This window comes from Nesoenas mayeri (assembly GCF_963082525.1).
Source record: "Nesoenas mayeri genome assembly, chromosome: 6".
Lineage (NCBI taxonomy): Eukaryota > Metazoa > Chordata > Aves > Columbiformes > Columbidae > Nesoenas > Nesoenas mayeri.
In genome coordinates this window covers 27336962-27350102 of record NC_137545.1, presented here as the reverse complement: position 1 = coordinate 27350102, position 13141 = coordinate 27336962, and the positions used below count along the sequence as shown (strand labels likewise).

The 13141-nt window shown below is 62.6% G+C and overlaps 2 protein-coding genes across 2 annotated transcripts in view; both read left to right on the top strand.

The window, feature by feature from the left end:
• The window catches only part of SPEG (striated muscle enriched protein kinase), a gene marked incomplete at both ends in the record, with an annotated part of 37431 nt that extends 30913 nt beyond the window's left edge, over window positions 1-6518 (top strand). The window contains 12 exons of the mRNA XM_080346778.1: window positions 23-2207; window positions 2319-2471; window positions 2542-2658; window positions 2773-2940; window positions 3185-3307; window positions 3498-3662; window positions 3851-4529; window positions 4620-4859; window positions 4924-5147; window positions 5586-5661; window positions 5916-6065; window positions 6311-6518. Of these exons, the coding sequence (XP_080202904.1) occupies window positions 23-2207; window positions 2319-2471; window positions 2542-2658; window positions 2773-2940; window positions 3185-3307; window positions 3498-3662; window positions 3851-4529; window positions 4620-4859; window positions 4924-5147; window positions 5586-5661; window positions 5916-6065; window positions 6311-6518 (4488 nt within the window). The remainder of the gene's footprint in view (window positions 1-22; window positions 2208-2318; window positions 2472-2541; window positions 2659-2772; window positions 2941-3184; window positions 3308-3497; window positions 3663-3850; window positions 4530-4619; window positions 4860-4923; window positions 5148-5585; window positions 5662-5915; window positions 6066-6310) is intronic.
• A 1731-nt stretch (window positions 6519-8249) lies between these two features.
• On the top strand, window positions 8250-12882 carry GMPPA (GDP-mannose pyrophosphorylase A). Its single transcript, XM_080346720.1, has 12 exons — window positions 8250-8329; window positions 8398-8495; window positions 8578-8681; window positions 9055-9247; window positions 9417-9476; window positions 9612-9742; window positions 10444-10578; window positions 10744-10841; window positions 10972-11018; window positions 11105-11197; window positions 11289-11457; window positions 11548-12882. The coding sequence occupies exons 1-12, from the start codon at window positions 8287-8289 to the stop codon at window positions 11646-11648; spliced, it is 1272 nt and encodes a 423-aa protein (XP_080202846.1). The 5' UTR covers window positions 8250-8286; the 3' UTR covers window positions 11649-12882.
• The last annotated feature ends 259 nt before the right edge of the window (window positions 12883-13141 follow it).

Here is a 13141-nt window from a genome sequence, read left to right as displayed (position 1 = left end):
CAGCCCTCTCTTCTGGCTGCAGCGCTCACAGATCAGCTACAAGTGCAACATGGTGCTGCGGCCGATCCCGGAGCTGCTGGAGGACACATCCAACCACCTCTCCATTGCCGTGCCCCGGCACCTCAAGGAGTCACCGGCGCTGTCATCCTCCTCAGACTCGGATGACCTGGACGAGCTGCCTTTTATCCCCATGCCACACCAGGTGGAGTTCTCCGGCTCCCGCATGTCGCTCAATGAGATCCCCACAGATGACGAGGCTGTTGGGCCATACGAAGGGCCGCAGTTGGAGGGGTTTGCACCAGGGGATGTCTCCGCCATGGAGTGGCAGAGCCAGGGCATGGGGAAGCCTGGGGTGGCCCTGGGGAAGCGGCCAAGGGGCACTGGGCCACGGCGGCCATGCACAGAGGTGGAAGCACCTGGCTCCTCTGATGAAGAAGCCCCCGAAGCCCAGAAGCGTCCAGAGTACCCTCGCAAAGCCATGAGAAAGGGCTCCAGCCTGGAGTCCCCAGGGAGTGCCCGGCGGGGAGAGCTGAAGAGGGGCAGCTCTGCTGACAGTGCCCTGGTGCCCCACCAGCACCCAGAGACCGAGGAGGGGGCCGAGGCGGGCCGGGACCCCCGCTGGACCCTGGCCAAGGCGGCCTCCATGGAGCTGCCATGGCGGAAGGGGGCCTGGGGGGAGGATGATCACGCCCAGCGCCTGGAGCTGATGCGCCAGCGGCTGCTGCGGGGCAGCTCCGGGGATGGCAAGGTCAGTGGCCTCCGGGGTCCCCTCCTGGAGACTCTGGGGGTCAGCCCTGACAAGAAGGTCCCACGGCCAACCCGGTTGGAGCCACCAGCAGTGCCACGGCTGGTGCGGGCAGCATCCAGCGAGGCCACGTCACCGCGCCTCCTCCCCGCTGAGCACCGGCTGCAGAAGAGCAGCTCCTTCAGTCATGGGGATGCCGAGCCTGTCGTCCGGCACCGCCGCTCTGGTGCGCCCCTGGAGATCCCAGTGGCCTGCCTGGAGGCCCAGCGGCTCAAGGAGTCCCCATCACTCTCAGCCCTCTCCGACGCCCGGCCACCGGCCTCGCCTGACACCCCTGGCCCGCTGACACCCCCTGCACTGGATATCGCCATCCTTCGAGCTCCTGCCACCAAGGCTGCCCTGGGGACAAGGCACCTCCCCGAGGAGCGTGGCCAGCCCAGGGCCAGCACGGCTGCCACCATCGTGGGGAAGAAGCCCGTGGCTGGGGGACAGAAGGAAAGGACTCCCACCAAGACTGCTGGAGCCAGTGGGGAGGGGGCTGCAAGGACAGTAACACCTGCCTCTCTGCAGCCCCTGGCCCCCAGCACCCAAGCTCCCAACACGTCTTCCTACGCCAAGATCATGCAAGCCATGGGAGCCATGCAGGGTGGGGAGCCAGCCACTGAGGAAGCCCCCCAGCCATTGCCAGCCACCCCTGCTGAGCCACCAGCACTAGAACCAGCACCAGCACAGCCACCAAGGAAGGAGGCAAAGCCTGATGGCTCCTCCAGCTCCCTACTCATCCAGGACATTGACTCAGAGGAGGTCTTTGAGGCCAAGTTCAAGCGAGGCCGGGAGTCATCGCTCAGCCGGGGGCTGAAGCTCCTCACCCGCTCCCGCTCCGAGGACCGTCATCTGGCTGGTCCTCCGACCCCCGATGAGGGCATCTACCGTCCCACGCCGGCCGGTGTGCCCCTGGAGCTCCGCAGGGACCGGCCCATGGGGCTGGTGGCCAAGTCCAAATCGGTGCAGGACCTGCATGAGGTGGAGAAGGACAGGGGCTTCCTCCGGAGGATGTCTGTGCTCCTCAAGAGGACCCCGCCTGCCGAGAGGAAGAAGAGCAGTGGGGAGGATGGAGGCAGCGAGACCCCATCTGGTGGGCGCCGCTTCTCCTGGAGCCTGGCCTTGGGCAGCTCCAAGGAGCGCAGGGACTCAGAGAGCCTCAAATCAGAGCCAGGGGGTGGTGGGGAGAGCGAGTCGCCAGCAGTGGCCGTGCGGAGGAAGATCAGTGCCACGATGGAGAGGGTCTCGGCACGGCTGCGCAGCCTGTCGGATGAGCGGCCAGAGGGTGAGGGGCCCAGAGAGCTCCGCCGCTCCATCTCCGAGGGGGACAGCCTGCGGCCGGGGCTCCCACCGGCACCTGCGCCCTCCTCCGAGTCCCTGCGTTCGGAGGACAGCACCCGCTCCTCTGCCTCAACCAAAGGTGAGGGGCGAGGGGGAGTCCCGGTTGCACCCCATGGCCCAGCCGCCCTGGGCATAGCGGGCACAGCAGCCCCGGGTTGGCCCCACTCTCAGCCACCCCCGGTGCCCGCAGGTGGCGCTGAGAGCCAGAAGCGGTCCCGCTGGGAGCGCTGGGGGCTCTCCCGGAGCAAGAAGGAGAAAGTGGCCTCGCAGCCCAGCATCCCCTCCAGCCTGCTGCAGGAGGAGGGACCCACCACCGGCCGGCCACATGCGCCCAGCGAGTCTGGTAAGCGTGCCCCAGGACGGGATGGTGGGTGCCCATTGCTGTCCCAACCTGATGCCCCTCTGCTTTCCAGATTTCCCACCTGTCTTCCACATCAAGCTGAAGGACCAGGTGCTGCTGGAGGGTGAGGCGCTGACCCTCTGCTGCCTGCCTGCCGGCAGCCCGACCCCCAGGATCATCTGGATGAAAGGTGGGGGGCTGCCTGCGCTGCTTTGGCAGGCGGGTGCTGGGAGAGCACTGGAGCATCCTTCTCTTCTGCTCCCCGCACTGACACAGCATCCCTCTCCTCTGCTCCCCCTTGCAGACAAGAGGTCCCTGCAGCCAGACAATGCACTGAATGTCGTCTCCTGCAAGGATGGCCGGCAGATGCTCACCATTGCCAAGGTCTCCAGGAAGGACGCGGGGCTGTACGAATGTGCAGCTGCCAATGTCCTGGGCACGGCTATTAGCTCCTGCACGCTGGCTGTGGCACGTAAGGATGAAGAGGGGGAACCCTGTGGGACAGAGAAGAGCACATACCAGGCATACAGCCTGGGGCTGGGGACTGGTCAGAGCATGTCACTAAACATCCCCTCTCTGCATCTGCAAAAGAGACCAGGACTTTTGAGGGGGGACAGTTTGGTTTTGCCTGGACACCTCCAGCATCTCTGAGTCCTGCAGCAGCTCTGCCCTGCCCCTGGCCAAGCACCCAGCCCACCCTGTCTGTCCCCTCACAGGGCTCCCGGGGCGGCCAGGCACCCCAGAGATCCCTCAGAAGTACAAGAACACGGTGCTGGTGCTGTGGAAGCCCGCGGAGAGCAAAGCCCCCTGCACCTACACGCTGGAGCGCAGGCTGGACGGTAGGTGGGGCAGCCTCCCCTTCCCCAGGAGCCGCAGCTGGAAGTATGAGCTCACTGGGGGACACTAAGCAGGACAAAAGTGCCCAATGTCCTTGCTATCCCCTGGGGCTTGGTAGGGTCCTGGCTAGGGGTCACGGACAGGAGGTTGACTCCAGTCTGCCCCCACCTCACCTTGCCCGTGTACTGACAGGGGAGCACGAGTGGAAGATCGTCAGTACCGGCATCACAGACTGCTACTTCAACGTGACGGAGCTGCCCCCTGGGAGTGCTGCCAGGTTTCGGGTGGCTTGTGTCAACAAAGCCGGGCAGGGGCCCTACAGCACCCCCTCGGGGAAGGTGCACCTCAAGGCAGCAGGTGAGCAAGCCCTGTCCCATGGGGTGTGGGGCAGCTGTGGGCCATCAGTGGGGCTGCAGCCTCTGGGATGCTCTGGGGGTCCTCGAGTCCCAGGGAATCTTCACCCCAGGGCTTTGGGCAATGGGGCACTACTTGCACTCCACTCCTGGCTTACACCCCTGGCTCATACCTCCCTTTCCTCTCTGCAGATGCCCAAGCTGCTCCAGCCAAGGACATCGCTGTCCCAGTCCCTGTTCCTGAGAAGGTGGCTTCCAGCCGGTCAACCCAAACGCCTGTTGGGCAGCTGGAGCCACCAGCCACAGGGGTTCCCCCTGCTACACCACCCCACAAGCACGAGGGAGCAGTACAGAAGGCAGATGGGGCAGTGCAGGCGGGTGCCACCCCAGGGGTCCTCCAGCCTCCTGCACTCCGTGAGGAGGGGTTACAGCTGGATCCTGAGCTCCCACCCGACATCACTGTCTGTGTGCCCCCGGAGCTGATGTTCACCCCACCTCGGACTGTTGCTTCACCCCACACAGACACCCCCACTCAGGGCTCCCCCACACCCCCCACGGACAGGTCTCCTCCACTCCAGGCTCCTTCTCCTTCCAAGTTCTCACCCACTTCCCCAGTGTCGACCACCCCCAGCTCAGCCCCCACGCCATCTCCCACACCCAATGCTGCGCCCACACGGAAGATGCCCCCCTACATGGTCACCTCCTTTGTCTCCATGCCCCTCGCATCACCTGCCACACAGGAGCCCTCCCCTACCACCCCATCCTCTAAGGAGCCGCCAGCTGAGAGCGGGGTCTCAGGAGCTAAAGACAGCACGGCGCTGCGGCAGGGCGTCCCCCAGAAACCATACACCTTCCTGGATGAGAAGGCGAGGTGAGTAGCAATGGGATGCAATGCTCCTTCGGGGGTGTCCCAGCCCCTGCACCCCACGCCGTGGATACTGAGTGCTGCCTTGTGCCACAGGGGTCGTTTTGGGGTGATCCGGCTGTGCAAGGAGAATGCCACAGGGAAGCACTTCATGGCCAAGATCGTACCCTATGAGGCGGAGCGCAAGCAGAGCGTCCTGCAGGAGTATGAGATCCTCAAGGCGCTGCACCACGAGCACATCATGGCCCTGCACGAGGCGTACATCACCCCCCGCTACCTGGTGCTCATCTGTGAGAACTGTGCTGGCAAGGAGATCCTCTACAGCATCGTGGACAGGTATGGGTGGGTGTGGGGCCACTGGGGACAGCTGTGGGCACCTACTGATGCCACTTGCCCCCAGGTTTCGCTACTCGGAGGATGATGTGGTGAGCTACGTGCTGCAGCTCCTGCAGGGCCTCGAGTACCTGCACAGCCGCCGCATTGTGCACCTCGACATCAAGCCAGACAACATCATCGTCTCAGGCATGAACACCCTCAAGATCATCGATTTTGGCAGTGCCCAGACCTACAATCCCCTTGTGCTGCGGCAGCTGGGGCGGCGTGTTGGCACTCTGGAGTACATGTGTGAGTGGGGCATCAGGGGTGCTGTGGCATGGGGATGGGCACAGAGATGGGGACAGATCTGGGGCATGCTTGTGCCTCAGGTGTGCATGTGTGTCTGAGCACTGGGGGGGGCTTGGTAATGGGGAGTTGTTGAGGTGTCCTTGGGGAAGCTGGGGGGGTCTTTGGAGCATTGGGGGTGTCTGCTGAATGTTTCTCTAGGGTTGCTGGGCTCAGTGGGAGCATTTGGATGCTGTGGGGCAGTTGGGGTATCCTTGGAGGTCCTGGCCTCTGTCAGGGTATTCCAGTGCCAGGGAGGGATGCTGGAGGGTGCAATGGTGGGGTGCTCTGGGTGCTGTGGCTGCTGTAAGTGCTGGGGTTACTGCGGGTTCTGGAGGCGCTGGGAGTGCTGTGGGTGCTGGTCACCAAGCGTGTATGACAAACCTGCTCGCCTGCCCACAGCACCAGAGGTGGTGAAGGGGGACCCGGTGGGCTCCGCAGCAGATGTCTGGGGTGTCGGCGTCCTCACCTACATCATGTAAGAGAAGGGGCCAGAGGGATGAGCACTCTGAGGTGTACTCAGCTGCACTCAGGGCTTGGTGCCATAGGGGACACTAGGGAGGTGGTGGGCTGGGAGATGCTGTAGCCCTGCAGACCCTTTCCAGCTGGACACAGGGATTGAGACACCCTGGGCAGCTCTGGCTGTCCCAAACCAGAGATGGGTGGGTAGGGGGTGCTGGGTGCCCTCCCAGAGATGTCCCCCAGCCCGTACTACCCTCTCCACCCTCACAGGCTCAGTGGGCGGTCGCCATTCTTTGAACTGGACCCCATCGAGACGGAGAACCGCATCCTGGCAGGGCGCTTTGATGCCTTCCGGCTGTACCCCAACGTCTCACAGAGTGCTGCCCTCTTCATCCGAAAGGTCCTTGCTGTCCACCCCTGGTGAGTGCCCGGGCCAGCCAGGGAAGATACATGGTCCTGGACTGCGCCTGCGACTGGGCCAGGAGGGCAGCGCCCTGCCCCACAGGGCCCCTCCAGACTTCATCAGTGGAACCCTGGGGTCTATCCCTGCTCCTGGAGTGGGTGGGACATCCTGGGTCTTGCAGGGCAGGGCTGGTGGATGGGTTTTGGGCTGCAGCAGTGGTGGGCACCTCACAGCCCCTGACTCAGAGCCACCTCTGCCCCAGGAGCCGCCCCACGGTGAAGGACTGTTTTGCCAACACCTGGCTCCAGGACGCCTACCTGATGAAGCTACGCCGCCAGACCCTGACCTTCACCACCAACCGCCTCAAGGAGTTCCTGGTGGAGCACCAGCGGCGCCGCAGCGAGGCCGTCACCAAGCACAAGGTCTTACTCCGCTCCTACCAGGGCGGCCAGCCGCCGGGGCCGCAGTAGCCGGTGCCTCAGCCACGGCCATGAGGGGCCGAGGAGCCAGAGGAACATTCCAGGGGCTGCAGGACAGGGTGGCCGAGGAGGAACCAGGACATGCCAGGATGAACAAATGGACCTCACGTGCTGCCGCCAGGGCTGCTGGTGGCTGGCATCATTTTGGCAGTGCCGATGGAAAGGGGAGGTGCTGCCCCAGCCATCCCAGCAGTGGGGTCTGGCTGCGGGCAGGTGGCGGGAAGCCTTGCTAGGAGGAACGGAGAATGTGGCAGAGGGTTGGGAGGACGGGATGCGGACAGGGGGACAAAGGGAGCCCCAGGCAGAAGCGGGAGAGCCACCAGCACGTTGGCCAGCCCTGGCCATGCGGGTCCTGTCAGCCGTGTGCCTTATGCTGCAGCCTGCACTCCCCCTGGTTTGCACGCCAGCGCCCGAGGACTGAGGCTGCTCCAGGGGTTCCAGCAGAGGGAGGCCTGTCCACAGGCCCCCACGAGCCGCCCCACCTTCCACCTGACACCCCAGTCAGTGCCACAGCACAGCTCCACAGGTGCCTAGCCAAGCCCCATGCCCCCTCCCCAGTGGGCGGGAGGATGCTCCAGCATGGCCAGGGTGCACTAGACAGGGGGATGGGGGCAGTGGTTGGGCACCTGCTTTCCAGATGCTGCTGTAGCAATAGGGCTTTATTTATTGACTTTGAGGAGAAGGCTTCTGCCCCATCTCCATCCCCACCCCTCTGTCAGGCTCCGGAGTTGCCAAAGTCCGTGTGGTTTGGAGCAAGCAACGTGCCAGAGCAGCAATAAAGACCCTGAGCAGCCCATCCTGTCTCTGTGTCTTACTGGGAGGTGACGGGGGGGGTGATCAAAGAAGCCCCTGGCCACCACTGAGGGCTGGGAGCCTCTGGAGGGTCCTGTCCCAAAATCCAAGGACCTGAAGCCAGGAAGACTTCCAGGTGGGAGTGCGCTGGGAAGTGTGTCATAAACTTGGAGAAGGAGCCAGGAAAGCTGTGAAGCACTGGGATACGACAGCAGGCTCTGGCTCACAGGTCACTGGCATCATGGAGCCACAATATCGGGTGCTGGAGGGCCCGGTGGCAGCAGGGCCAGTGTGGCACCCAGAGGCGCAGGGGACACGGTGGGTGCAGGTGAGAGGTGCGGCAGGTGCCCGGCTATAAATACCCGCTGCCCATATGAGGCCGGGCCGGCCGCGCTGCCGGGGGCTGCTCCGGTTACAGCCCGGCCCGCCGCTCCGCTGCACCCACACCCGCGTGTCCCCCGCGCCCCTCACGCACTGCTGCAGGCACACCTGCGCGCACAAGTGTGCAACGCCTGCGTGTGCAAAGTTACGCACGCGCCTGCACGCGTGTCACACTCGTGCTTGCGTCCACCGGGGCACACGCGCACACACGGCGGCCCCCCTGCACGCTCGCGCTGCTGCTCCCTTATACACACACACACACACACACACACACACACACACACACACACACACACACACACACACACACACACACACACACACACACACACACACGTCAATCACACGCCCAAGCGACTCCTTTGCACGCGGGCCAAAAGCACAAGCGCTCCCGTGCACGCGCACCGACGTCCCCTTGCACACGCGCACACGCACCCCGCTCCGTCCCGCCGCTGCGGCGCCCCCTGGCGGTCGGCGGGCGGCCCCGGCAGCACCGGCACGGTGACGCAGGGAGAGCTGCAGCCCGTGCGCGCTGACGTGTCCCAGGCACGTGTGCGGAAGCGGCGGCGGCCGGAGCGGAGCCGCGATGGCGCTGAAGGCGGTGATCCTCATCGGGGGCCCGCAGAAGGGTGAGTGCCCCGGGTCTGAGGGGAGGCCCCCGGCACCGGGCCCCGCCGACGCCCGTTCTGCTCCGCAGGCACCCGGTTCCGGCCGCTGTCGTTCGAGGTGCCCAAGCCGCTCTTCCCCGTGGCCGGCGTGCCCATGGTGCAGCACCACATCGAGGCCTGCGCCAAAGTACGGGAGGCCAGGGCTGGGGGCGGGGGGGCCGGGGCCGGGGCTGCCCTCCCCGTCTGCCCCCTCCCTTGTCTCTCCCCAGGTGCCTGGCATGAAGGAGATCCTGCTGGTGGGCTTCTACCAGCCCCACGAGGCCCTCAGCCGCTTCCTGCTGTCGGCGCAGCAGGAGTTCAAGATCCCCATCAGGTGGGGAGCCTTCACACCCCCGGGGTTCCCGCCGTGGCACAGCCCAGAGCAGCCCCTCACCCACCTCCCCCCGGGCTGGCAGCCCCCAGCCGGCACCCAGGCCTTGGGCAGGTGGGCTCTGTCCCACCATGGGTGGGCACAGCTGGCCTCTCACTTAGTTCTGCACGGTTTCCCTTGCCCTGGGCCCTGTTCTGGCAGCTGCAACAGTGACTCTCCAGCACAGCTCAAAACACCATTGCCTCCTTCCCCTGTGCCAATGTCCACATGAGCGCCATTGCTGCATAACAGGATTATGTCTCTCCAGCCCCTGACAGCCCTTCCCTGCCACCCATCGGTGCCACCAGATGCTCATTTCTCCCTGCTTGGCTCACAGGTATCTCCAGGAGTATGCAGCACTGGGCACGGGTGGTGGCATCTATCACTTCCGAGACCAGATCCTGTCAGGTGGTGCTGAGGCCTTCTTTGTCCTCAACGCAGACGTGTGCTCGGAGTTTCCCTTGCAGGAGATGCTGGAGTTCTGGCAGGGGCACCGGGACGCGCACAGCTTTGTCATTCTGGGTACCACAGTGAGTGGCAGTGCTGGGGAGCAGAGGAGTAGCGGTGCTCTGCTGTAGGCTTGTCTAGAAGCCAGCAGCTCCTGTGGCAGAGGGGTCCCTTGGTGCGAGCTTCGGGTCTCGCCTGCTCTGCGCCACACGCCTGCTGTTCCACTGTTGCTAACATGTCCTTGCTCTGCAGGCCAACAGGACACAGGCGCTGAATTACGGTTGTATCGTGGCAAATGCGGACACACAGGAGGTAATGGAGGGCCTGGGCAAGCTGGGCGTGGCCTGGTCAGTGGGTGCTGTGCTGCCCACATAGGCGTGTGTTCCCACTGTGACACCGAACGTGGGAGCTGCATCCCAGGGTTCACATCTCTTCCCTCATCTCCAGGTCCAGCACTACGTGGAGAAGCCCAGCACATTTGTCAGTGAGATCATTAACTGTGGCATCTACCTATTCACACCTGCTATCTTCCAGCACATTGGCAAAGTCTTCCAGAGGAACCAGCAGGAGCTAATGCTGTAAGTGCCTCTCACCACCCCGCCTCCCTCCCACCCCACTGCTTCCTGGGGCTGCAGCAGCACGCTCATCCTCCATTCTTTCTCTATCTTCTCTCCTCCTCTGCCATCACTCACTTGTTTCCTGGTCCTGCACCAGCTATCCTTACCTTGGGTAAGTCTCCCTCTGTGTCTGCACTGGCTGCTCTCTGGGCTGGATTGTCCTCAGCCATAACACATGCTTTTCTCTCTGCTCTAGGCTGCTCTGCAAGGCTGCTCTTTCCTCTGCTTCTCTCCTGGCCAGCTTGAGATTCCCCCTCTCCCTCCCTCTCCTGCCGCTCCATCTTCATTGAGCTCCATACAAGGGGCTGAGTGAGCCTTTCATGTGGGAATGCTCTGACCCTGTCACCTCTGCCACCACCCAAGCAAAACCCAGCTGTGCAGGGCTCTGAAGCAGGGGCAGGAGCTGTTGCTCATATAACATCACCTTTTGGCTAAGAGCTTGTTTCAACTGACAGAGCCCCATCCCTCTGCTTCTCTGGAGCTCAGCGGGGCTGGGCAGGCCTAACCTGACAGCTGGGGCTGTCCCCCACCTTTGGGGAAAAGTGCATGGCTAGGAAGGAGCCCAGGATCACCAAAGGCCCCAGATTTTGGGAGGGTAGCTGCTGGGGTGCCTGGCTGAGTCCATGACTGGGGTGGGTGTGTAACAGGCCTCTCACTTGCAGAGAGGAGAGCTCCAATGGCTGGCAGCGTGCAGAAGTGATCCGGCTAGAGCAGGACGTTTTCACGGCCCTGGCTGGGAGCGGCAAGCTCTATGTCTACAAAACTGATGGCTTCTGGAGCCAAATCAAATCAGCTGGGTAAGAACTGGGGCAGCAGGGGCATTGAGCAGTCCATATCAGAGGTGGGAGAGGAGGGTGCCCAGGCAGGGCCCTGGGTATGGGTGGAGGATGCTGAATTCAGATTCTCCCTTACCCTGATAGTGCCAGAGACATAAAAAACAGCATTTGCTTTTTCTCCCCCAGCTCTGCTATCTATGCCAGTCGCCTTTACCTGAACCAGTACAGCAAAAGCCACCCAGAGAGGCTGGCCCAGAACAAGCCTGGAGGCCCCATCATCCGAGGTACCCCCGTCTGACCCTTTACCGCCTTGGGGGCTGCCTGGGGAGGCAGTGGGACCCGTGGGCAGGACCTCCCATGATCTGAGTGGCTCCTGTGAGCTGCCTCCCCTGATGCGGCTGCTTTGTGTTGCAGGGAACGTGTACATCCACCCGACAGCCTCCATCGACAGCACTGCAGTGGTGAGTGCAGGCCTGGGGGGCCCTGCAGCAGGGGTGCTTGGGGGTGCCAATGTCTACAACCTCATTGCCCCACTCTCTCCTCACAGCTGGGCCCCAACGTCTCCATTGGGGAGGGGGTGACTGTGGGAGCTGGTGTGCGTGTGCGTGAGTCCATCGTCCTGCATGGCGCCTCGCTCCACGTAAGTAGGGTTTGCCCCGGGATGTGGGTGCTATCCCCCACTCTTTGCAGGGAGGCAGCAGCACCCATCATCCCCCCCTCCTTTGTCCCAGGACCACACCTGTGTCCTCAACACCATCGTGGGCTGGGACAGCACCATCGGGCGCTGGGCCAGGGTTGAAGGAACGCCCAGTGACCCCAACCCCAACGATCCTTATGCCAAGATTGACAGTGAGACCCTTTTCCGGGATGGGCGCCTCACACCCTCCATCACAATCCTGGGTAGGTCTCACTTGCACCCCACTGCCCTGGCCCTGCACAGTGGGGCAGGGTCTCTCCCCTCCTCTTGAACCCCTTCCATTCTCCCCACAGGCTGCAGTGTCACCATCCCCGCTGAGGTTGTTATTCTCAACTCCATCGTCCTTCCTCACAAGGAGCTGAGCCGCAGCTACAAGAACCAGATTATTCTGTGAGTCAGTGGCTTACTGGGTTGGTGGGGCAGTGCTGGCCCCCCATTCCCTGCTGTGCCCTACAACAAGAGCCTGTGCTGGGGCTTCACCTTCTCGGAGGCTTCCAGCACCTTCAGAGGCGTAGGTACAGACCATGAACCCTGCAAGTGCCTGACTCCTGCTCCAGACAGACATTAAAGCTGGTGAGCATCAGCCTTGCGTGCTGCTTCTCTTGCAGCCCAGGGACCAGCCCTGGTGCACGGTGAAGGCTTTGGGGACAGCATGTGGCACTAGCACCAGGCTGTGCCTGTGCAGGAAGCCCTGGGGTAAGGCTGGTGAGGAAACACTTGATGCCTGCAGTGTCTCAGGTCCTGAGCTGTGGGTATTTCTCCACCAAAAGGTACTACCAGCACAGTCTTGCTATGCCTCACCAGACTCTCCCTGCTCTGCAGCAGCTGCTGCCTGCAATTCCCTGGAAGGTCTTGGCCCATTTCAGAGGCTGGGGGGCTTTGAATCTGCCTTTCCTGCACAGGCAACTCACCCACTCGGTTTCAACAGTGTGATTGCAACAGCCTGAGCTGGGCTCCTGCCTACCGCTGGGAAAACAGAGCAGTGCCAGGCTGGCCTAAGGGCACTGGCACATGAGGTCTAGGTGGTACAGGCTCCCTGGAGGGGGCACCCCTTCCCCTGCCAAGGGTTCAGGGTGAGCCAGGAGAGCTGCCAGCCCTGCTCATGTCAGGCTGAGACCTGCGCAGGCTGCCTAGGCAGGGCTCAGGGCAATGGCAGAGGGCCCCTGCTACCCCGGTGGGCCAGCAGCCTCCTCTACACCAGCATGGCTGTAGCTTGGGGGGCTCAGTGCACATCTGTCCTCACCCCAGCCATGTCCACCAGGCACTGGAACAATCATCTGACACGTATGCAGATGGCAGATATCTACCACTTCACTGTGCCTCAGAAATACCTGGTTTTATTGAAGGCAGCTCCCTGCTGATCCTGGCACACTGTGTCTGTGGTAGCAAACACTGCCCTTTATCCACTTACCTCCCTGGCTTCAGACCCAGTGCATCACCAAGGGCTGCATCACTCCTCCCACCTTCAGTGAGGCACTGCATTAGGGATTCTCCATCCATTCAGTACCACCCCAGCTCGATGGATTTGCAGTAAATCCTTGCTCCCAGCTCTGTGCCTTCCTGTGCCAATTCTCGTGTGGTCCTGGGTGGGGATTAGCTGTTCCCTGGCTTTAAGCACATTAAACTCCTTCGGTTTTGACTCTGCCTTGGATGTGCTAATTTCCTTGCCCACTAGCAAACACCCCCTGCGCTGATGGAAACTGAACCAAAGTACTTGCTTTCAGGATTGTATGTGAATTTTCCCCGGTGTCCTACATCTGGCCTGGCTTTTAGTATGGACAAAAGTTTCTCGGCTGCCTGATGTGTTTCTAGGGCAGTTCTCTGCCCTGTTGTGTAAGGTCCCTTTAAGCTCCCCTTGTACAGAGTTATCTGGGGACAAGCCTGCCA